Raw genomic sequence first — 24,667 nt, 5'->3', positions numbered from 1 at the left:
CATAAATAAATTATATTTTAAAGTACATTAAAATAGAAAACCATTCTTTTAAAAACGTAATATTTCACAATGTTACTGTTTTTTATTTATTACCATATTTACTGTAGTGGCATTATAAAAAAATGATTTGATTCACCAGTTCAGAATCAAGTGAATGTTTGTATCTTTTGTGAATTTTACAGGTATCCGTATGGGCAGCCTTGGCCTGTTCCTGCAGTGCGCTACCTCAACCTTCTTCTCGCTGGTCATGAGCAGGCTGGTGCGTCTCTTTGGTACCAGGACAGTCTATTTGAGCAGTATGGTGTGTTTCACCGTCTCTGTTCTGGTCATCTGCTTGTCCAAAAGTGTGCTGTTGGTCACAGCTATGTCAGCCCTCACTGGCTTTGCCTATGCAACGCTGCAGACACTGCCTTACACGCTCACCTGCCACTACCACAAAGAGAAAGAGGTAGGCATTTAATGCTTATATACGTTTTCTCTCTTAGCTTGTATAGAAAATACATATTATGTATATAATATCAAAATATTTTTGTAAGTAGTTTTACAATATATTTTTTCATTTTTTAGCAAGGTCAGTTTGAATCTGGCTTGCAACATTTCCTGATATAATATTAAAAAATCCATATCCATTAAAAAAAAATAGCACAAGTGTAGTGTAAAACTTCTTGTAAAAACACTGTGAGCCTATAAATGTACAACATTTTACTCATCTATTGTCATTATTGTATGGTGCTATAAAATTACAAAAAGCCTTCAAATAAAATCTAGATATATTTGTCATATGTGATGTCTCGCTTCTCCTTGCAGGTGTACATGCAAAACAGCAAAACCAAAAAAACACACACAAATGGATTTACCATCACAAGGGATTCTGTTTGTCTGACTCTAGACAATGGCCCTGGAGATATCAACCACAAGAGTGGCGTTTCCAACGGGCATGCTCATAACAATAAAGATAAAGCAGAGTATTACCCACCTCTGAACAATCAGAATGGTCTGGAATCAGAGGATTTTGAGAAACGTGGGGTGGGACTTGACTTTGCCATTCTGGACAGCACCTTCCTTCTCTCTCAGGTCTTCCCTACCTTTTTCATGGGCATGATCGTCCAGTTCACAGAGTCCGTCACCGCGTATATAGCTTCCTCTGCCATATTTGGTGCAATTGGCATCTATTTTGCCACCCACATCATCTTTGACCAAAAGGACCTCAGAAACTGAAGAAGCAGTAATCATGTGAGTCATAGTTGACCTTTTACTAAGCATCATCTTAAATGTTACTGACTAATCTACGGACCCCTTAAAGGGACAGGTTGATTGGAGGAAAAAAAAACAGAAATCGGAGGAAAAAACTTGCAAACAGAATGCATTCCCTGAGAAACTTTGCATTATTTTGCAAAACATTTGTGTTCTCTCGCAAATGTTTGTTTGCTCACAAAATTATTTTGTTCCCTAGAGAATCTTTGCGTTCGCTTGCAAAACATTTGCGTTTGCTCGCAAACATTTGCATTCAATTACTAAACATTTTAATTCGCTTGAAAAACATTTGCGTTTGCTCACAAAACATTTGCGTTCACTTACAAAACATTTTCGTCCACTCGCAAAACATTTTCGTCCACTCGCAAAACATTTTTGTTCACTTACAAAAAATTTGCGTTCACTTACAAAACATTTTCGTCCACTCGCAAAACGTTTGTTCACTTGCTAAACATTTTTATTCACTTACAAAACGTTTGCGTGTTCTTGCAAAAGTATTGCGATCCCCTGAGAAAAATTGCATTATCTTGCAAAACTGTTGTGTTCACTCACAAAACATTTTAGTTTTCATGCAAAAGTATTGCATTTCCCTGACAAAACTCTGAGTTCACTCGCAAATGGATTTGAAAAACATGAAAAACATTATTTGCATTATCTCACAAAACATTTGCGTTCTCTTGCAAAAGTTTGTTCGTTCACAAAATGATTTTGTTGGCCAGAGAAGCTTTGTGTTTGCTGGCAAAACAATTGCATTTGCTCACAAAACATTTGAGTTTACTTACAAAATATTAGCATTTTGTTTGAAAAGTATTGCATTCACAGAGAAACTTTGGGTTCACTCGCGAACGGATTGCATTCCCTGAGAAACTTTATATTATTTTGCAAAACATTTGTGTTCTCTCACAAAAGGATTTTGTTCGTCGGAGAAGCTTCGCGTTCGCAAACATTTGCTTTTGCTTGTAAAACATTTGCGTTGATTCGCAAAACATTTGCGTGCACTTCACTTCATAAACATTTTTGTTTGCTTGCAAAACGTTTGTTCACTTGTTAAACATTTTTCTTTCACTTGCAAAACATTTGCATTTGCTCACAAAACATTTGCGTTTACTTGCGAAAAATTTGCATTCGCTTGTTAATGGAACGAGATGGGTTTGTGAGTGAATGCAAAGTTTTCAGGGGAATGCAGGCAATACTTTTGTGAGAAAACACAAATGTTTTGTGAGCGAATGCAAAGCTTCTCGCATGAACACAATACTTTTGCAAGAGAAACAGTTTCTCTAGCCTGGTTCTGCCTGACTTTCATACATTTAATTTGTACAGAGAGTCTGGCCCCTTCACGATTGACAAGTGTTAACTTCCTTGAAGGCGGGCACTCTGTTGAAGTTTAAAACCATTGGATCTACTCAGAGCCACTCTGGATCTGCCGTAACCAATCGCTAACGTTTGGTCGTGACATATGTCACCTCAGACTAGTGCACAACATCAATGTCATCGTTCTCAGCCACTTCCTCTGTTCGCTGATTGGACCGGTTCAAATTTGACCGGAGAAAACCAGAGAATATACCACGGAGTACTGAAGGAAAATTACAATTGAGTGGAAGCAAGCTAGGGGTGGAGCCAGGCTACTGTTTCTCAGGGGGAATGCACTACTTTGTGAAAGAACACAACGTTTCTTGTGGGAATGCAGTATTTTTGTTAGCGAACTTAAAAACATTTTCTTCCAATCTCACTGTGTCCTGTTAGTGGCTCCATACCAGTCCAACCTTAGACAAGCTTTGTCTTTTTCTAATGCAACTCTTTAAAAGCCCTTTTGTACTACATTTCATTGACTGATTGTTGTTTTCTTCATAGGTCATGTTTGCTTTGAGGATAAATTGATTTCTCAAATCTCTATGGGACCAATGGACACATCAAACTGGACTTGATGTAATTCCTGTTGTGTTTTAAATACTTTTTGTAAAGAACTATTTTATTGTATAAATATTTTTATATTGATAATATATACATATATTTATGTCCCTATGGGAATTTTTATGCAACCTGCTTTGGCGTGGTCTGTATTTATGTAGTATTCTAACCTCGTTTGACTTTTTTGTCGAACAAATGTGGCTTAATTCTTTTTTCTTTTTTTTAACCTAAAATCTTGGTCACTAAGCGAGACTAATAGCACAATTTATTTGTGTATACAATCTTGGTCTGGTGTTCAAAACGACAATCTGGGATAGTTTTCTTCAGGTGACTTTACACACTAAGGTATCATAGGTGGCAAACCATCATCAACAATATGAAAATGACATTTCTATGGTGTGACTGAGTTACAGTAGGTTACTTTTACAAAACTGTAATAATTTAATGTACTATTTAAGTTATGTATCTGTAGGTATACTCGCCATTGGCCAGAGAGTGTGTGGAGCTTTACTTGTGTGAGTGTAATGGGGTGTGGCATTGTGAAAAGTGGTATGATTCTCAGGATGGATGTGCCGTCCATTTTTTTTAAATCATCAGTTCAATCACAACACAAAAGAAACAATAAAAGAGATCCTGATATTTTAACTGCTGAGAATATCAGAATATTTTCTTATTCTATCCTATTTGATTTTAGGTGAACTTCGAGGTTTTGAATGATCACATCTAAAGTAGTGTGTTTACAACTTACATTCTGCTGAACATGATCTTCATCAAACTAATGCCATGAGAAATGTTGTTAAGTGGTTTCAGATGTGCATCAGGAGAAACCATATCCAACCAGTTCCTGATGGATAATTGGATAATGTACCATTTTCTCATTAAATTTGTCACATTACGGATGTGAAAAAACAATGCAAGCTCAATTTTTTTTGTTCTATCTGTTCCTGAATGGTTGTTTGGTTAGTCTGTCAACAGAGGATAAAACCTTCCAACTAAAAATACTGTTAACACATTTTGAGACTGTAAATTAGTGCAGTGTCATGTAATGAAGTGGATGCCGTTTCAGCCCTCAAGTCACATGATGCTGCCTCGTGCAACTACTCAACATTCTCTTTTGTTCTTTAAATTAAACTTCTGAAGTGTTTTGACAATTAATACTGTAGATAAATGGCTCAGGATTTTGACTGCATGATCTGGCATCCATTGGGATTATGTCTGACTCAGTTTTAATTATGGTTTATTCATTACTTTATGAAGGCCTTAAATTCAAAGAAATAACAATTCAGAGATGTTTTAACATCTTTAAAAACGAAATATAAAGAAGCAGGGATTGAGCAATGATAATAGTCTGGTCTTCTAATCACCATATTTGACTTTTATTACTCAATATTTCTAAATTTACCTTGTGCTTTAATTATATACTGTAAATTCTATATTTTTCAACAATGTTGATATCTGAAACTTGTTTTGCCTTTAAGGGTGATTTTGATTATAAACTAATATTAACATATTTTAACATTTTGACTGATTTAGGTTAATTGGATTTGAGAAATGATGAATTTTAAATATCACTAATCCCCAAGGAAATTAAAACAAATCTATGACTTTCTTTTTTTAACAAAGCTTTAGCATTTGTACCATATTGGAGCCTCATAAAATAGTATTATTAATAGTATGCTGTATAATTATGCATAACCATAACAATAGTAAAACTTTAAAAAAACAAACAAAAAAATAGCCTAATATACTAAAACTTGACGCACACGGTGTAATTTTAATGCCTCAAATAGGTTGTTTGATGAACTTTAGATTCCAATATTGTGATATAGCGCCACCTGTTGGACACATACTGTCTTTATTTTTTGTGTACCTGCCAGGTTTATCTATCTATCTATCTATCTATCTATCTATCTATCTATCTATCTATCTATCTATCTATCTATCTATCTATCTATCTATCTATCTATCTGTCTATCTATCTATCTATCTATCTATCTATCTATCTATCTATCTATCTATCTATCTATCTATCTATCTATCTATCTATCTCTATCTATCTATCTATCTGATCAATTAGGTTACGTCAGCGATCAATAGAGTTCAGCTCGCGCTCGGACGTGCGTTACGTTCAACTGTGTTATTACCCAGATGAATAAATCACGGGGGCATTCAAAATATAGCTTAGTGAAAGCTTCCTGAGCAAACAGCACAGGAAGTGTTTTGCAAGATTGACATGGCTCCGCGGTGACAACTGGCCTGTTTTTACACCTTCCTTCTAAATAAGGAAGCGGCCCGCCGGGCATATGACCCCCCGGTCCAATTTGGGAGCTGCCAGCGAAACCCATCACGCCCCATGTTCTCCCGCGAGCTCTCGCGCTCACTGTCCCCGGGGCCGCTCGCGTGGATTGACAGCGATTGGGTTCTCGCGTTCGAACTGACCCCCGGTCGCGGTGAGGTCAGCGTGATGTCATCCTGAAGGTGAGTGATGTCATCCCGAAGATCTCCCAGGCAAGGTGAGCTTGCATTTTGGTGAGTGTGTGGTGCTCCCCATCCAGAGAGGTGAAACATGGTAATCATCATCGCCACCACCGCCACTAGCTCAAGCTCTGCCGCCCTGCTCTTCTCATCTACCGAGGGGCTTATTGCGTTACACGCCCGCAGCCCCGACCTGCCTTCCAAAAATAAGCCCCTGCCACCATGCCGAAAGAAGAAAAACAAGAGTGGTATTTTTAGGGGCATTAATTTTGACCACGTGCCCCGAGGGTAAACCGGATGGCCACTGCGCAAAGGTTCCTCATCAGTATGTGCGAGAGCAGCGGGCGCTGGACGTGGACTGCGGTTGTTCTGCTGGGCTTTCTGCTTGGGATCGTGTCCTCCTACCCCATCTCGACCAGGACTAATGCAACTTCACTGGAGAAAAGGTGGGAGACGCTCTTCTCCCGCTCCGTTTTGGGGATCTCGGTGGAGAAATCGGACCTGAACTGGGAGAGTGACTATTTGCTGGGCATTAAGAGAGTGCGGAGGCTGTACTGCAACGTGGGCATCGGGTTTCACCTGCAGGTCCTGCCAGGCGGAAAGATAAACGGTGTCCATAATGAGAACCAGTACAGTGAGTTGCATCCAGAAATGTCATGCACGACTCGTTATACCGGGGATGCAGAAGGATTGAATGAACAGCTCAATTATAAGGCTATTTTAATTTTAGAATATAGGCCTATAATAATATTATCATAAAATATATTTTATACATTTTTAGTTACAACTATAATTATAGCTACATTATATTATTCATATAATTAGGCTATATTAATAATAATAATATATTATTATTATTATTATTACATGTGCCCTAAAGCAATGACATATCTATTAAAATAAACCCTATAGTGTCAAGCACTGCCGAATTTCCCGAGGCTCAAACATGACACGAATGCTTGGACGAATTTAGACGGCAACTAATTTTACACGGCGTCCATCTGCTTGTCGTACATGCCAGAACTGTAGGGCTTTCCCCCCCCCATGTCACTGTGTGTGTGTGTGTGTGTGTGTGTGTGTGTATATATATATATATATATATATATATATATATATATATATATATATATATATATATATATATATATATATATATATATATATATAAAATGACCCAGCATGGGAGAAAATTCAGAACAAAGGCTGTGCATCCCCTGGATCCACCCACTTGTGCAGAACGCATCCTGCAGAATGAGTAAATGAGCTGCCTGCCGTGTACCACATTGTCATGTATGTAACGCTGATGTTCTGTTCAATCAGGTCTAATTGAAATCTCAGCGGTAGAGAGAGGAGTGGTTAGTCTATACGGCGTGAAAAGCCAGATGTTTGTCGCAATGAACAGCCGCGGAAGGTTATATGGAACGGTAGGTATGCCTGACGTTTGATTTCATTGTATTTGTGCAGAAAACGCCACTTCAGTTTAACTGCGGCATTAAATGGGTCAATGGCAAATACGGATTCATCTGGTCTGAGGTGATAAAATGCTCATCTTTACTTGTTTCATTTAGTGCCAAGTTGTAATGCCAAGAATGGAATGCGGTGTAACCATTAAGTAAAAAGTATCCTAACTAAATAGTTCCCTTGTAGCCTACCTTGGATAGCCTGTGTGAACACAATTATTTTCCAAATAGTTTTCAACAAATAGGCATAGTCTTTAAATTACTTTTTTATACTGAATTTGACCTGAAAAAAAAAAAAAAAAAAAAAAAAAAGCCTTTCATTAAATGTCAAAACACCACCAGAAATGTTTCTCTCACAAAATATCAAATTATCGTCATCATGCCTACAGCTGATCGGTTCTCGTGCCGATCCGAGCCAGTGTGCACGGTTACTGACGGTATCTTTTTGAACCCTGAATCAGGATTAGAATGTAGGTAACCTCGGTTACGCAAAAGCTCATGACTGCGTGAAACGTAAACTTTGAAACTTCGAGCCAGGGTGCAACGGAGGATGGTCACCAAGTAGAAAAGTAACCGTTACCACATTAGCATTTACTGACATTAAATTACTTTAATAACAGCCTATATAGAATAGAGTGAATTGAGAAGTTAGCCTGATTCGCTGACGAGAAAAGCACTTAGAAAAATGCTAGAAAACAATAGGCCAAATCAAACCAACGGGTTGTAATCATACCGTGCCAAAAATGTTACCTTACCATGCTCAGGAAGGTTCAGCCTAATGATTCAGAAGGGTGGAATGAAAATAATTTTAATGTAGGCTATATTTTATATACCAAATCGATTCAGACGGAAAAAGGTTGTCATTGACCCAAATGCATGAATTCTCTCTTCTCTACGTTTTTGCTGTGTTTGATTCATTTGAAGTGCATCATGGCCTGGAAATGTGGACTATATCAATATATTTTTTTCATTCCCTAGCTGTAGGCCTAGTTAAAGACACATTAAATACAATGGCTTTTCATTCATTTTTAATAACATATGAGCAGTGGAGTGGACTGTGATGTGCATGACTTGAATGTAAATTTGACCTACTTTGCATTTGGATTACTTAGATGCCAGATCTCACCATGAGTAACACATTATCTTTTGATGAAATAGTCATCTAGCTAAAGTGCTTCTCAACCTTTGATACTCCATGGTCTTCTATTGTAAATATAAGTCAATATTCACACATATTGTTCTTTTTTAAAAAAGGACAACAAAATAAGGATGTAAAAAAAGCTGCATTGTTGGTGAGGCAGAAATTATCCATAGATAATAACAACAACATATTTATATATCATTGAAAACATATCATTTCAGTCCTAGTAAAACATTTTGATTAGATTCCGATTTTTTTTTTTTTTACTTAAAGTTTTGTTTCGCATACAGATGTCATTTATGAAAGCAATAAATCTGCTCTATTGATAAAATCTGTTAATTAAAGCCACAAAAGATTTATTCTGTTGGCGCTGTCAGAGATCAGTTAAGACAAACCGATAAGTTTGCTTTTCTGATGTTCAGCTAATTGGCGTCTCCATTAGAAACCGCACAGGCCTTGAAAATGAATCTAACCTTGGTATGTAATTCATGGGTATGTAATGTAATGACTGTGAAAGTTTAAAAATTAATTCACGTTGAGAAGTTTTGAAGTTTCTTAGAAAACTGGAAATGAATTGCCTGGATTTTTAATGCAATGCTTTTGTCAGTTAGATCATTAAGGTGAACCAGTGTTGCTCTGTGAGTTTTCATGCACTTTACCCTAGTTAGATGTAGAAGGAGAGTATATTGAGAGGAGAAGTGGTGGGTGGGGCTTAGGAGGATGGGAGGAGCTATACCAAACTAACTATCTAATCCATACCATTTTTAGAGGGCCTTCCATGACGAGTGCAAGTTCAAGGAGACACTGCTGCCCAACAATTACAACGCATACGAGTCTTCCATTTACAAGGGATTTTATATTGCCCTCAGCAAACATGGCCGCTTGAAGCGAGGCTACAAGGCTTCACCAGCAATGACTGTCACACATTTCCTCCCACGTTTATGAGCAAAACTGGCAATAACACAATAATTTGCACATGTTGGATGTTCTCGTAGGTAACCCAAACATGCTAAGAGGTGAACTGCAAAGAACTAAAATAACACTTATGGTATTTATTCTCGTTGAAATAATAATAATATATGTATATTTCGGTAGCTTACTTTGTGTCTGAACTTTGTGTACATGCCATTTTTTTTGCTGCTTATGATTTCTATTATGAAAATATGAGAGTCGAGGAGCTTTTTTGCCCTCTCACTTTTTATGGGTGCTTGCCATAACTGGTGTAAACCATACCTGATCGCGTTGGAATTACATCCTCAGCTTTTAGAAGTGAAATGGACACAGTTTATTACCTCAAAGAGCCACGTTCGCACTGGAAAAATTATGGAGGGAAAAATAAATCTCAGTTTACTCTGATCTTCATCTGTTCTGCCATTTTACGAGGGAGATGAAAGCACTTATTTTTCTGTAGTTACTCCTTTTTCATGATTAGGTGGTGCCTTAGCCTCTGCTATTTTGCCTCCTTTAGTGCATGCAAGAAAGCGTTTTTTGCTCCATATTTAGATCAATAACTAAAAACCGTTTGCCTGCATCCTTATTGGGAGTTAAACTCATAGAAGGCCTCATGCAAGGTCAGAATCTGACAAAGTCTGTGGACGGTTAGGCCTGTAAGTTTTGGGTGCTTCCATTTGAATGAACAGTGAAAACTGATCAAACTAGTGAAATGCATAGAATTGCATTAATCTTGAATTATGTGGCACGATTATATTATAGCATAGCTATTGCTTAGCGATAAGGAAACTGCTCATTTTACTTATCAGATTAAATATATGATCATTTTTATTTTATTTTTTAAATCATAGCTATGTATTAATGCTAGTCAGTGTATATGTTTTACCTTTACAGTCCGTGATCTCCAGTGAGGGCTCATTCGCCAACATGTTGACTGCATACTTGAACTTCAAAAAGTCTTTGGAATGTAAAAACCAATACAACCGTCTTAATCTGTTCGAGATAACATCATTTGCTCATTACTTTATGTTTGAATACCAGGCATAGACCCAAACACCTGTGCACACTCTTAAATTCCCAAGTCAGTTGACTTTGAGGAGAATTTGGTCGCACTTGAAATTGAACTGAACTTTGGTGTTTAGGCATTCCCCATCCCTCACTTACACCCCACTTTTTATTTAGCTCTAGAATTAAAGGAATAAATGATATGGGATAGTTTACCCAACAATGAAAATTAGCCCATGATTTACTCACCCTCAAGCCATCCTAGGTGTATATGGCATTCTTCTTTCAGACGAATACAATCTGAGTTAAATAAAAAAATGTTCTGGCTCTTCCAAGCTTTATAATGCCAGTGAATGGCTCTGTTATGAAGTCCATAAAAGTGCATCCATCCATTATAAAAGTGCTCCAAACAGCGATGTGTTTGTGTACGAAAAATATTTTTATGGAGTTCCAGTGTATGACATAGGATGCAGGTGTAGTGTAAGTCCCGGTGACAGACGCAGAAGCGCAGAAAATAGAGCAAAATAAAACTCGGTACTCGCGGGAACTTGCATATTCTCACCACTGGGTCATACGCTGGAACGCCATTCTCTCGTGAACGCGCACACAACGGTTAACAGATATTAGAGATTACAGTTGGTAAAGTTTTAAATATGGATATTTTTGCAGTTTGATGCACTTTTATGGACAGAATCAGCCATTCACTGCCATTATAAAGCTTGGAAGAGCCAGGACATTTTCTAATATAAGATTGTATTCGTTTTCATTTTTGGGTGAACTATCCCTTTAAATTCAAATTATATTGAAGTTAAACAAAGGCTGAGGCTCTTATTTTTTCAAGGAGAATCTGGTCATTTTTCCATCTAGGTTGCAGCTCAAACTGCAATAATCAAGATCTGTTTATATCTTTTCTACAACACCCTTGTATCTTTTGTGCAAAACCCGTCATGCTAGAACACATGTTGGATTTCTGTCAGCTGCCATGTGCAGGAGAAAATAATCACTGCAGTACTGGTTAGTACAAATTATTCTCTTGCATTAATTCTACTACTTGACATTTTGAGACATGAATGCTACAAAGGAGAAGGAAGTTATTTTTATAACAGTTAGGCTGGGATGTTTGAGCCAAGTACACTGATATTTACATTGTACTATATGCTTATGGAATGTGTGCAGGACTTTTTCCTTAAGGGTATAGTTCAGCCAAAAATGATGAAGATTTCTCACCCATATGCTGTTCAAAACTTGTGTGACATTATTTCTTCTGTGGAATTTTAAGATGCTTTCAGTTCATTGTTCAAATGTTGTTTTGGACCCCATGTTCCACAGAAGAAGAAAAAGTAATGAGAGTGCGTATATAATTTCTTCTTGGGTGAACTAAGCAAAACTGAAACAATATGGGTATGCTCATTTATTGTGTGCTCTGGGTATAAAGAGAGATTTTCAGCTGTATTATGTTGAAAATATGAACAACAGATTTAAAATTCTTTGTATCCCCAAAATGGCATGCAATGTGATTGCTTTAATGAAACTGTTAAATGACTGCTTTTTTATGTATGTGATGACTGATGTTAATTTATTGATATGTATCTTCACTGTACCCTGTCCTCTTTCACATTTCTGATCTCTTTATACTTAGGTGAATAGAATTTTGCATGGTTTTAATGCAAAATGTGGGATGGAAATGTTGTATCTAGAAGTTAGGCCCTCTAAACGAAGTGCTTATACAGAAACGGTTATTTCTCATGTAAGTTCCACCAGTTCCTTTGTACTGTAGTTTGTCTCCAGCTTTGAAATGGCCCCATTTGCGGCTTGCGAGATGATTGTATGGGATGGTGCATGTGTGCGTGTCTTTGTACGTATGCAGCCTTTGTTTTTCCTCAGTTTTGTATTCCTGCACTGAGGGGCGGACGCCCCCTCCAAATTCCCCTCCTATTTTCTAACATATACCTCACCTTCTGCCTTAGTTCCAATTTGTTGAAATGATTGTACGATTTGTTGGAGACAACAAACCTTTTGCCAATCATTTTGTTCTCTGAAAAAAAGAAAAACGAAAAAAAAGGAGTAAGAATTCTAATATATTAAGAAAATGTTTCCTTTTATTTTTATACGTATGTGCTGTGCACAGCAGCCAACTGTATTACTGAGATGAAAATAAAAGGTTGTTTTTTAGCCTCTGTGTTTTTGCAGTATTCTTTAATTATTTGTATTTAATAATTGGGTGTTTATTTAGCCAGGTAGGTTGAGTTCTCGTTTTAAAAAAGTGGATGTTTTTTGTTGGGTTAGAGCCTCCTCGTGTGGTCAAAATCAGAAACGCTTAAGACGCTTATGTTAAATTGCCATTCTGTGTATTTTAAATTTAATTTCACATGCTTGTTTATGCACATAATGAGAAAAAAAACGTAAATAAATAAAATAATAAGTAGCCTAAAATATATGGCAATACTTTAAAGGTTGAATTTGTTAAAGGTGCCCTAGAATGAAAAATTGAATTAACCTTGCCATAGTGAAATAATAAGAGTTCAGTACATGGACATCACATACTGTGAGTCTCAAACACCATTGCCTCCTACTTCTTATGTAAATCTCGTAAATCAAAAGCTCAACAGAAAAAAAAGTGCTTCGAATCTCAACATAAACCCAACCATGACGTAAGCGTTGGGGATCATTTATATGCACGCCCTCAACATTTGCATCTGTCCAAACAAGACGAATCTACCGATTCGACCTGTAAAACTTTATATGGACAATTTTTTCCCTTAAATAAGCCACATACCCTCTATGTAGATATCAGAGAACAATTTAAAATATTGTTTCAAATCATTTTAGGGCACCTTTGACAATAGTGCATTAAAGGTGCTATATAAAAAAAATGTTTCAGTAAAATATAAAAACACATTAGGCCAGTGTTATATATTTTGTTCAAGTGAGGAGGCTATACTTTCAATATCCCAAATGTATCCCTATGTAACTATATATCGAGAGAAAATTACTATTTTAACCAAGCCTGCAGTCTCCCTCTCAGATACTGACGCTTTCGCGCCTCGATCGCCCCCCGGTGACCGGTCCCAGTATGGCCGCCCCTCTGTGTTTACTAATGGACGCGAGGCAAACTAAATAATAAAATTACACTTCAAATATTTTTTCCCCAAAGTTAGTTTGTCACTGAAGGCAGTTATCATCACGATGATTTCATTTCAAGTGTTCGTTTTTAAAATAAGTTTAGTTTGAGTTAGTTATTTGATGCTATAAAAACGGGGTGTGTGACGTCATGATTGACAGCTGAGACTGACGGCTTCTCTGAGTGAAGTTGTCACTGAGGCACTAACGGACTTTTTTCGGAATTTTTGGGAGCAGATTGGAGCTTTAGCTTTAATTTCTACATTTCCATAACTGTTTATTTCACACCAACATAATTAATTGTTCTGCATCTGCGAGAGTGTGGGCGGGCTTTTGATATCGCGACTGTACTTCCTGCTCTACTTCCTGCGCTCTACTGCGCAACTCCGGTCCCAAAATCGCTACTGCGCAGACTCGGCCCCAAGATGTCCGCGCCGTGCAGCCCGCCTAAAAGCTTCAAATCTGCCAAACGGAAATGGATGATGTCGAGTCTTCCATATTTTTTTTCGGTCTATGATTTTAACCAATGAACCGGGACATGTGAGGGAATCTGTCAAAAGCATCATATCTGCGGTTTCAGGGTTGCCAGGTTTTCACAACAAAACCCGCACAATTGCAACTCAGCTAACAACAAGGACAATCGCGTTTTTGGGATCACTTCAACCCGCAGACATGGAAAACAACAGCTGGCAACACATTTAATGTATAATAAGTAGCCCAATTGCATGGGAAAACCACGGACTTGGCAACACTGTTCGGTTTCCGGTTTTATTTGGCATAAAGGCTTTACTCTTACTGCAGTGTGAAACAAGAGTCTCATAGCAGCCGCCGAGCGAACACAGAAATAACGTCATATAAAATAATTTTCAACACACTCAAATGTATCTAATATGATAAAAAGCTCTGTTACCTCATACTCATGACGGGAAAAGCAGAAATGGCAACTGTGGCATAATAAAAGTCCCGGCTGCTCGCAAGGCGCGTATTGCGTTGATCTTATTAACAATTGCTCCAGCGGCCTTGCTCAGCTCCACAACACTCGTTCCTGATCTGCTTCATACTACAGTAACGTTAATGATCGCATGTGCTTAATTTCTGCCCAAGTCCTATCATGATTGTTTTCCACCAGCTGTGAGGTGAAGACCACATGCCCTAAGATTCTGCGCTAATACGTCAAACTAAGCCTTTGTTTTGAATAGGCGCCCTCTAGCGGACGGAAAAGTTACATAGTGCAGCTTACATGAACAATGGGCAATGTATTCTTACAGCATTTAGGGGGAATTCCGGTTGATTGGGACACTTTTCTCCAGTTATCTCATTGGCAAAAGTGTCCCAGTCAACCTGAATTCACCTCTATATTAAGCCTTTTTAATGTTATATAAAATAATTCAGTGTTACTTCACAAAAGCCTAACTAATGTTAACAGATAGGCATACAACTTATTATCTTCAACATGCATTAGTAAATGCTGATATTAACATCTAATAAAATGAATAGGTTAAATGCTGTTGAATTATGTTTTTTCTAATAATGTAGCCATACTACGAAGCCCCTAAAGGGACATAGTGAAGGAAAAAAATACGAAATGAGAAGAAAACATTATATGCAAATGTTTTGCTTTCCCCAAAAACTCTGCATTCGCTCGCAAAACTTTTAAGTTCTCGCAAAGTTTCTCCGGGGAACCCTAAAATTGCTTTAAAATTTCAGCCCCCATTCTCTGCCATTTTAAAGCTTTGAAGAGCCAGGATATTTTATAACTGACTGTATTCATCTGAAAGAAGAATATCTATACACCTGACTTTAATTTTCATTTTGGGGTGAACTAACCCTTAAAAATTCCCATTTCAAATAACCTGACAGCAATATAATCTGGTTACAACTGCCATTTGTAGGCTATGTGATCATAGGTTATAGTTCTTGGTAAACATGACTTTTGAACTAATGTTCGCGCTAGTTATATAAACTAGCAGTGAGATGCCCTACTGTATCCTGAGCTCTTGCCTGATCCAGTCTGATCATGCACACGGTCCATCTTCTCTGTCTGGCAGCTCTAAGCACCTGCACAGTAATAGCTTGCTATCCTATACAAACGGAAACCATCCGAACAGATTCAACAAATGATAATCAGAGAGATATGGAGTCCAAGATCAGCAGCTATCATCAGCATCAACAGTCAAAAGGTACGTTTTTTCTCTCTCTTTTTTTAACATAAAAATTACAATTTCTTGATTTTCTGTCACTCTTTTTATTTTATAAAGGATATATTTTACTGAAGAAAAGAAGTAAGGGCTACTTTTCAGTACTTGATATGAAAAATAAAAACATAATGTGCTTGGATACAACTAAAAAGCCATTTATTTCAGTAAGTATGAGTTTTTTTTAATTTGTTTTACCAATTTAAAAGGTAATTAATACCTAATCTTACAGATTTGTTAACATTTAACATTTGTTAATTACTATGTTATTGATTACATATTAAATTTATTATGGCTAAAAGCCTTAAATAACAAATAATAATAATACATTCCAATACCAAGTAACTTTTAATTACAGTACTGTTCAAACATTTGCGGTGAGTATTTTTTATTTTTATTTATTAATAAGAATGAGATATTTATAATGTTACAAAAGATTTCTTTTTCAAATAAATACTGTTCTTTTGAAATTTCTGTTTCTGAATAAATTAATAAAAAAAATGTTATTGTTATCCTCAGGTTGATGTCATTAATAAGGACTGCTTTAAAACAATTTCAAGAAAGAATTCCAATCAATCTACATTGGGAAGGTGTGATGCCCTGACCAAACTTTTTGGAGTTAAAAGCCACACCGAGGCTTATAGTCCAGAATTACATCTTTCTCGGCAACCAAACAACCATAAAACACATCTCAGAGAGAGAAGAAGCCCAAATATTGACCCATCTGATCCTTTGGGATCTGAGAATCCCAAATCAAAGACCACTAATTTACGAAGAACAAACCGAGAGCGAGAACGCAGCAGTAATGTTTCTAAAGAGACCATCACTTCCTATGATGACCCTTTACACGTGCTGCTCTCCAAGAGCCCAGTCAGTCCAAATTTACAAAAAGACAAGAAAAACAAGCACTTTGCACCATCTGATCAGTTCTGAACAAATGACTGATTTATTACAAAAAAGGGTTTTACAGCCTTCTGCCAAAGAAAATCATCTGAGAGGAAGGCTCTTATTTTGGATGATAGCCTATACCTAAAACAATACACCAATCTGAAGAACTTAAAGCAAGCAGATGTTTTCATGGAAACATAACCAGCAATTGTATATGATGCAATCCGGGGCCTCTTTTCAATCCTCCGCTCAGTAAGTGAGGCTAGTATAGGTCACTGCTTGTCAGTCCTTTCACCTTTTTAAGTCGGTTAAAATTTAAACTACTCTGCAATAGGCAATGACGTTGTTTTCATCAGAACCTTTTTTCAGTGATTGATTTAGATAATTTCATGAAACACTAAAATAACATGCAGTTGGTAGTCTGCAATATATATAAAATTATATTTCATGTGTTTCATCATTAGACCTGAACATCATAGTTTCAAATATACAGTACAGGCAAAAGTGTGGACACATTCTATTTGTAATGTTTTTGAAAGATGTTTCTTCTGCTCATCAAGCCTGCATTTATTTGATCAAAAATACAGAAAACATTTTTAATTTTGTGATATATTTTTACAATTTAAAATATTTGGTTTTCAATTGATTATACTTTAAATTATCATTTATTTCTGTGATGCAAAGCTGAATTTTCAGGATCGTTCCTCCAGTCTTCAGTGTCACATGACATCCAGTCTATCACATAATCCTTCAGCAATCATTCTAATATGATGATTTATTATGACTGTTGGAAACAGTTCTGCTGCCTAATATATTTGATAAATAAAAGGTCCAAAGGAACTGCATTTATTCAAAATAAAAACATTTTTTCAAATAATATAAATATCCTTTACTATGAATTTTTTTAATCAATTTAACACACCTTTGCTGAATAAAATTATTGATTTTTTTTTTTTTTAAAGAAGGGAAAAATGTCCAGTAGGGTATATTGTTGTTCAAAAGATTTCTATTTTTAAAACATTTGCTTCTTTTTTTTAAAATTTAAATTTGTATTACTTTTTATTCATCAAAGTATTATAAAAAAGTATCACAGGTTATGAAAAAGTATTAAGCAGCAGAATATTAGAATGATTTCTGAAGGATCATGTGACACTGAAGACTGGAGGTACGATCCTGAAAATTCAGCTTTGCATCACAGAAATAAATGATAGTTTAAAGCATAATAAATTGAAAAACAATTATTTTAAATTGTAATAATAGGCTATATCACAATATTACATTTTTTTCTGTATTTTTGATCAAATAAATGCAGGCTTCTTTCAAAAATATTACAAATAGTATGTATCCAAACATTTGGCCTGTAATATAGCCTATATGAGATGGTGCTGGCCACCTCCACTGAATTATTTATTGAAGACATATTGATATGTTTTTATTTATTATATTTTTTAATAGAAATTTAAATGTTTTTTTTTAATTGTATGCTTTAGTTCAATAACCCTTAAATGAACATCTTTTCAGGAATTCTTAAGATAGTATTACCAGGATTCATATTAATAGTCATATTTTTTTTTTTTTATGTTATATGTGATGGGTCAGATTTTCCGATTACATTTCTTAAATTTAGTTTCTCATTAGTTTTCCAGCACCTTATGAAAACAATCATGGATATATGGTATGATTCAGTTGTTGTTGTGAGGCAATGATACGTTTATATTTTTGAAACAAGACTTTAGATCTCAAGATTAATGGTTGATGATGATGATAGAGTACAATGACAATAAATATCAATATAAAGATATTGTAATGGCTATATTTGTAATGTCTATGTGTGTTTGAGGAGCCTTTAACATGACACCCTTTTCAACTAAGAACTGAAAACGTTTTATGCGATTGATCATTTACACAACAAAAAAGTTTTGGGGGCCTGAAAAAAACAAACTTTTGAAAATGTTATTGTCATTGCGTAAACTACAAAAATGCAAACTTGTGAAACTACACTCTAAAAAATGTTGGGTTGTTTTAACCCAATGTTGGGTCAAATATGGACTAACCCAGCAATTAGATTGTTTTAATTAGGTTGCTTAAGACAACCCAATCGCTGCGTTAGTCAATATTTGACCCAACATTGGTTTTTTTTTTTACCCTAAATTTTTTAGAGTGTAGTGGTGGTCATGTGCATGCATATTAAGTGTTGTGTATTTAAGCTTTTCCTTGTTCTGTGTTAACGCGCTATATTCTTATGGTTTCTGTTATTAAAATGTAATTCTTTGTTCATTCTGTTTCACGCATCTCTCTAGGAATTATGTACACAGAGAACCCCATAACTGATATACTGACAATCTGTTTCAAATTAAAGAGGCCATTTGAATTGGACTGATATCAGCTGGACTTGTTGATGTCTGTTTTTAGTGATGATGTATTTTTAAGAGCAAACAGTGTGTAAAATACTCAATAAATTCAAACCTTCCCTCAACAAACACCTTAAAATGAGGTCAGAATAGCTGAATATTGTTGACTGTTCTGTGCTTCTGAAGTACATGTCATGACACTCTGCACTGCAGCTCTTATGCAAATATGAGGCACAAATGCATACATAAAAATCTTGTGTTCTTCTTACATATAATTTACATCTGATTTCGGATTCAGTAATATCAGGTCATCTGCAGTGATTTCAGTGCATAAACCACTAGCCATGTTTATTTATATATATATATATATATATATATATATATATATATATATATATATATATATATATATATATATATATATATATACTCTAAAAAATGTTGGGTTGTTTTGACCCAATGTTGACAAATATGGACTAACCCAGCAATTGGGTTGTTTTAATCCTGCAGTTGGGTTAAATATTTGCTTAAGACAACCCAATCGCTGGGTTAGTCCATATTTGACCCAACATTGGGTTGTTTGTTACCCAGAATTTTTTAGAGTGTATATATATATATATATATATATATATATATATATGCATGCACACCAATCAAGCATAACAATTTTACCACCTTTTTAATATAATGATTTTCATGTGCCCACTGTTGGCACTATGCAGACCCATACACAACAAACTGTGAGGCACAGTGTATTCTGACACTTTTCTATCAGAACCAGCAACGTCTGGAGCAGTTTAAACTACATTACCTCGTCCGTTTAATCAGACCAGTCCACACGGGCCAGCCTTCACTCCCCACGTGCATCAATGAGCCATGGCCGTCCATGACCCTGTCGCCGGCTCACCACTGTTCCTTCCTTGGACAACTTTTAATAGATAGTGACCACTGCAGACCGGGAACACCCCACAAGAGCTGCAGTTTTGGAGATGCTCTGACCCAGTCATCCAGCTATCACGATTTGGCCCTTGTCAAACTCACTCAAATCTTACGCTTGCATTTTTCCTGCTTCTAACACATCAACTTTGAGGAGAAAATGTTCACTTACTGCCTAATATAGATAATCAGTGTTATATAAACACAACAACAAAGATGTAGCACATAATTTTTTAGTTAACAAATTATTTAAAAATAGATCAATAACTTACACAAAAACACTCCACAATATTAATACTGCCAGTATCTGAATGGTATACAGTATCGGATTCATAAGTTATACAGATTGTAAAGTCTTATCAGATATTTGTTGGTTGTCTTTCCAAATGTAGATATATCACAAAATGCTTTATGATGAATCAGGTTAAAGTGCTTTAACATTGACATGTAAACATTTGTATTGCCGTTTCTATTCATATTTTGCTGTTCTTAATTAGTCCTGATGTGATCTCTTCTGTTGATGAAAACGCATTTCATGTCTGAAAGTGCAAGACCCACATTACTAGATTTCAAAGTGATAATAAAACGGCACATTCCGGTGTTCGGGCAGATGGAAAACTGTTGAGCTGTATCTAAACAATGGGCCACGCGGCACTTCAGGTCCTCAAAAAAATGACGCATCATTATGCTCATATAAGCCCCGTGGCTAACAACCAAGGCATGGGCAGGCACATTCAAGACACCATCATCTGGGAGTCCTGCAGGAGCCCAATCGGTTTCATCCATCTCACCATCTTTTACTTTGTCTTGATGGTCATTAGCTATTCGCTGGATCATAGCCTTGAGAAAATCCTTGATTCGCACCTTTACCTGAAAATGATTTTATTGATTGATAATCAATTTTAAAATTAATTTAAATGAATACATTTTTAAGTATTACAAATACATGGGACACAATAGGACATGGACTATTATATATTATATTATATTATATTATAACTCCAGTCATTCAGTGTTGACATTTAGAATGGCTGTTTTCTTTCATACCAAACCAGCTATACTGACTATTATTTATTGTTGACATAAAGAAGTGCCATTCATTTTACCTGCTCCATGGTTTCTCCCTCGGGTGGAGTAAACTCTGGTAAAGGCTGCCCGGCTGCTTTAGCCATGTTTTTCATTTCTATGAGTCGACCTCCCTCAGCTATACCAAAACTCTGGACATGGACAAGAAAAGTTATTCTGAAAGGACTTAGTCTGATCAGACTCTGATTTGTCTTATTATCAAGCAGTAGTCTACTTACTCTCTCTTTAAGTGATGGATCTGAGACTAGTTCTATATCGTGGCAGGTCCTGTTGTTCCTCACAATGATCTCAGCAGTCTGTAATTTTACAAAAATACGTGATTAAAGTGATTATTCATCCTAAAGGAACAATAAGGAGTCAATTAATAAAATAAAGTATTTCAAGAAACCAGGACACACTAGTTAGTTAGATATGATTATAACTTTAGTGGGCATGTGCAACCATATAACAATAACATTTGCAAAAGATGTATATTGCAAATTAACAGATATTGTGACTGTTATTGATGGTTTCTTTATCATATTCAAGACACTTAAGACTCACATAAGTATACTGTTTTAATGCTTACTGACTCTAATCCAGGGAAACATGCATTTCTAGCTCAATTGACCCATCATTTTATTTTGTGGAGAAACATCTCCCTCTACCTGTGGCAAACTGGTATGTTTCTACTAGACTTCTGCTAGTATGTTTCTACTTACCTGCTTGGCACGTTTCATGTCACTGACAAACACATTTGTGAATTTTACATCCCTGAGATACTGGCCAGCAGCCTCAGATTGCCGTATCCCAATTTCAGAGAGCGGTGAGTCTATTTTCTGGCCTAAAAGAAAAGAAAATAGCTATAGTTTGTGGAGCATTTTCTGAGATAAAAATGGTAATAACTAATTAAATGCTTGCAATAAATGCAGGGGTACTGATAGTTATGATAACAGGTATTTGTTTCCCTTAAAAAAAAATTACCTTGTAAAAGCCCATCTTTGTTGCACTGCGTCTCACCACTGGTAAACCAAAACCGCAATAGTGATCAATAAATACTAAATCAAAACCTCGGGCGAAGAAGACAAGACTATAACCTAAATATAACTGTCTATTTAACATGCACACATTGAAGATAGGACTCTTTTTTATTTTTTTATAAGAGTAACATTACATCAAACCTCTGACCTTTCACTAGAAGAGGGATTCGAATTGCTCTTTAAGCATAGCTACAACAGACAGGCGTAACATGATATGAGGACTAGGAGCCCAGTAAAGTTTAAACTAAATTCCCACTAGCACATTTAAACTCTACTAAATGTCAGACAGCCCTCATGTATTAATACCATTCTATAACGCCATGATGTTCAGATGTAGTGCTATATTTAGAACTACTTCCAGCAAAGTACAGTAGCAGTTGTTTGGTCATAGAGTAGTTTTTTTAAATATTTTTTTTCTCAGATTAAAATTGCTGAATCAATAATATGCAGTGGGGATCAGTTTGCAATGCAATAGCTATGAATGGGGAAAAATACAAATTTTTCCGTAGGCAAACAAGACAGAAAAGCCAACTTACTGTCGCACTATCGTTAAACCAAAAGCAAGCATTGCTGCAGCTATAAAAATGCAGTTAACAGCGTCGTGAGGTTATAGATGCTCATTCATTGATCCCGGAGCTGGCACAACCCTTGCGTTATTAAATGCGCCTATATTTGCTGCCTTGGGGTGAAGCATATAGCCAGTAAAAGATGAAAGCACTGACAGCGCTTCTCCGTACTTGATTTGCCGGAAGTTCGTACGGAAACTACGCATGGCTGGTGGGTCCGACTCGATTTGGAAACTCGGTTCTTTTGAACAACAATTCAGCGATTCATCATCACGCGGTGCCTGGCATGTCGGGGTGGCATTACAACCTCAAGCTACTGTACATACGCTATACGTTAAATGTAAGCAATTTTTGCTTCCGTTGTAAAATTTGTTTATAAGGGTGCTTATTGCAATTTTTAATGTGTCCAAGTTAATTTTGATGTAGCTGAAACAATAATAAAATTGTAGGCTACTATTTCTTGCTTGAAATAGTCGTTGCAAGTTTTAACAAAATGCTATTTGTTAAAACCATCTATGTTGGGCAAGTTTGTTGATAAAGCTGTCATAATTAAATCATAGATATATTTCCAGTGTGTTTTAAAAAAAAAAAAAAAAAGTTGAGATGTGCACCAGCTCATTTGAATTCTTGAAAAGATTCAACTCAAAGAAATGATTCGTTAACGAACCACCGGAAATCGGCTACAGAATGTCACGTCGCTCATCTGACGTATCTCGCAGTCATTGGTAATTTGGCGCCAGTGGCGCGTGGCGGGCCAAATTGTAAAACGTCTGGTGTAGGGGTTCAATCTTCAACTGGCTGGGAGGAGCCGCCACTGGGTGGTCATGTGACCTGTCAGTGGGTGGTGGGAGCTGCCAGTCTCATTCTGGGTGGTCACGTGATCTGCTGGTGGCTGCCAGTCTCTCAGCCGCTGCTGAGCTATGAGTATAACATGTTCTCTTTCACTCTCGCTGCATGGAAATACAATATTTTAATATCAAAAATATACTCTTAGGAATCTATTATTTTGTATGATTGATGATTTAGACTGGTTTCTCACTAATAAGGCAGTTAAATGAGCGTGATCATGACTGGGTGCTGACTGGCCACGTCCAACCAGCCGCTGTCGAGCTACGAGTATAACGCGTTCTCTATCACTGAAACTACAATGAAAAACATACCTTTATGATTGTGAATATAATCTTAGGAATCCATTTTTTTGAATGATAGACGTTTTAGACGGGTTTCTCACTAATAAGGCAGTCAAATGAGCGTGATCATGACTGGGTGCTTAATGACGCTTGACTGCGTCCAACCAGCCGCTGTCGAGTATAATGCGTTCTCTATCACTGAAACTACAATGAAATACATACTTTTATGATTGTGAATATAATCTTTGGAATCTATTATTTTGTATGATTGATGATTTAGACGGGTTTCTCACTAATAAGGCAGTCAAATGAGCGTGATCATGACTGGGTGCTTAATGACGCTTGACTGGCCACGTCCAACCAGCCGCTGTCGAGCTACGAGTAGATAACGCGTTCTCTATCACTGAAACTACAATGAAAAACATACTTTTATTATTGTGAATATAATCTTAAGAATCCATTATTGTGAATGATAGACGTTTTAGACGGGTTTCTCACTAATAAGGCAGTCAAATGAGCGTGATCATGGGTGCTGACGCTTGACTGGCCACGTCCAACCAGCCGCTGTCGAGCTACGAGTAGCCTATAACGCGTTCTCTATCACTGAAACTACAATGAAAAACATACTTTTATGATTGTGAATATAATCTTAGGAATCCATTATTGTGAATGATAGACGTTTTAGACGGGTTTCTCACTAATAAGGCAGTCAAATGAGCGTGATCATAACTTCTCTAGTATGGGAATATATAATTTATTCCTGTGATCAAAGCTGAGTTTATCATCATTACTCCAGTCTTCAGTGTCACATGATCCTTCACTAATAATTCTCATATGATGATTCACTGCTCAAGAAGCATTAATGATTATTATCAATGTTGAAAGCAGTTGTGTAGGCCTATAACCTTTTTTTTTGGATTATTTGATTAATTATTATTATTATTTTTGAGAAAGAACTTAAATAAATGAATTAATGATTTATTCAGCAAGGATGCATTAAAATGATCAAGTGAGATTATAGACATTATTAATGTTGCAAAAGCTTTATATTTTGGATAAATGCTGTTCTTTTGAACTTTCTATTCATTAAATTATCCTGAGAAAACTGTTTTCAGCACTGATAATAGTCATACATGTTTGTTGAATCCTTCAAATCCTCATATTAGAATGATTTCTGAATGA

At 36.3% G+C, this 24,667-nt stretch overlaps 3 protein-coding genes and 1 long non-coding RNA gene across 5 annotated transcripts in view; 3 read left to right on the top strand and 1 right to left on the bottom strand.

Moving 5' to 3' along the window:
- The window catches only part of zgc:77158 (solute carrier family 45 member 3), a 33,840-nt gene extending 28,748 nt beyond the window's left edge, over positions 1-5,092 (top strand). For both annotated transcript variants that reach the window (XM_067436004.1, XM_067436005.1), the window contains exons 4-6: positions 183-448; positions 808-1,233; positions 3,106-5,092. In XM_067436004.1, the coding sequence (XP_067292105.1) occupies positions 183-448; positions 808-1,218 (677 nt within the window). In that variant the 3' untranslated portion in view covers positions 1,219-1,233; positions 3,106-5,092. The remainder of the gene's footprint in view (positions 1-182; positions 449-807; positions 1,234-3,105) is intronic.
- A 147-nt stretch (positions 5,093-5,239) lies between these two features.
- Positions 5,240-10,937, top strand: fgf6a (fibroblast growth factor 6a). The gene is made up of 3 exons (XM_067436006.1): positions 5,240-6,271; positions 6,958-7,061; positions 9,007-10,937. Exons 1-3 carry the CDS (start codon positions 5,935-5,937, stop codon positions 9,181-9,183), a joined length of 618 nt encoding a protein of 205 aa, XP_067292107.1. The 5' UTR covers positions 5,240-5,934; the 3' UTR covers positions 9,184-10,937.
- A 4,355-nt stretch (positions 10,938-15,292) lies between these two features.
- On the top strand, positions 15,293-18,674 carry LOC137065295 (uncharacterized). Its single transcript, XR_010901617.1, has 3 exons — positions 15,293-15,494; positions 15,573-15,676; positions 16,029-18,674. It is a non-coding gene; the product is annotated as an uncharacterized lncRNA (long non-coding RNA).
- Positions 18,675-19,901: 1,227 nt separating this feature from the next.
- Positions 19,902-22,548, bottom strand: tigara (TP53 induced glycolysis regulatory phosphatase a). Its single transcript, XM_067436198.1, has 6 exons — positions 22,326-22,548; positions 21,734-21,771; positions 21,472-21,593; positions 20,989-21,066; positions 20,791-20,901; positions 19,902-20,554 (listed from the first exon to the last, which is right to left on the bottom strand). Exons 1-6 carry the CDS (start codon positions 22,355-22,357, stop codon positions 20,174-20,176), a joined length of 762 nt encoding a protein of 253 aa, XP_067292299.1. The 5' UTR covers positions 22,358-22,548; the 3' UTR covers positions 19,902-20,173.
- Positions 22,549-24,667: the final 2,119 nt, after the last annotated feature.

This window comes from Pseudorasbora parva, chromosome 25 (genome assembly GCF_024679245.1).
Source record: "Pseudorasbora parva isolate DD20220531a chromosome 25, ASM2467924v1, whole genome shotgun sequence".
In the NCBI taxonomy this organism is placed as follows: domain Eukaryota; kingdom Metazoa; phylum Chordata; class Actinopteri; order Cypriniformes; family Gobionidae; genus Pseudorasbora; species Pseudorasbora parva.
This window is presented reverse-complemented; position numbering and strand designations above follow the sequence as displayed.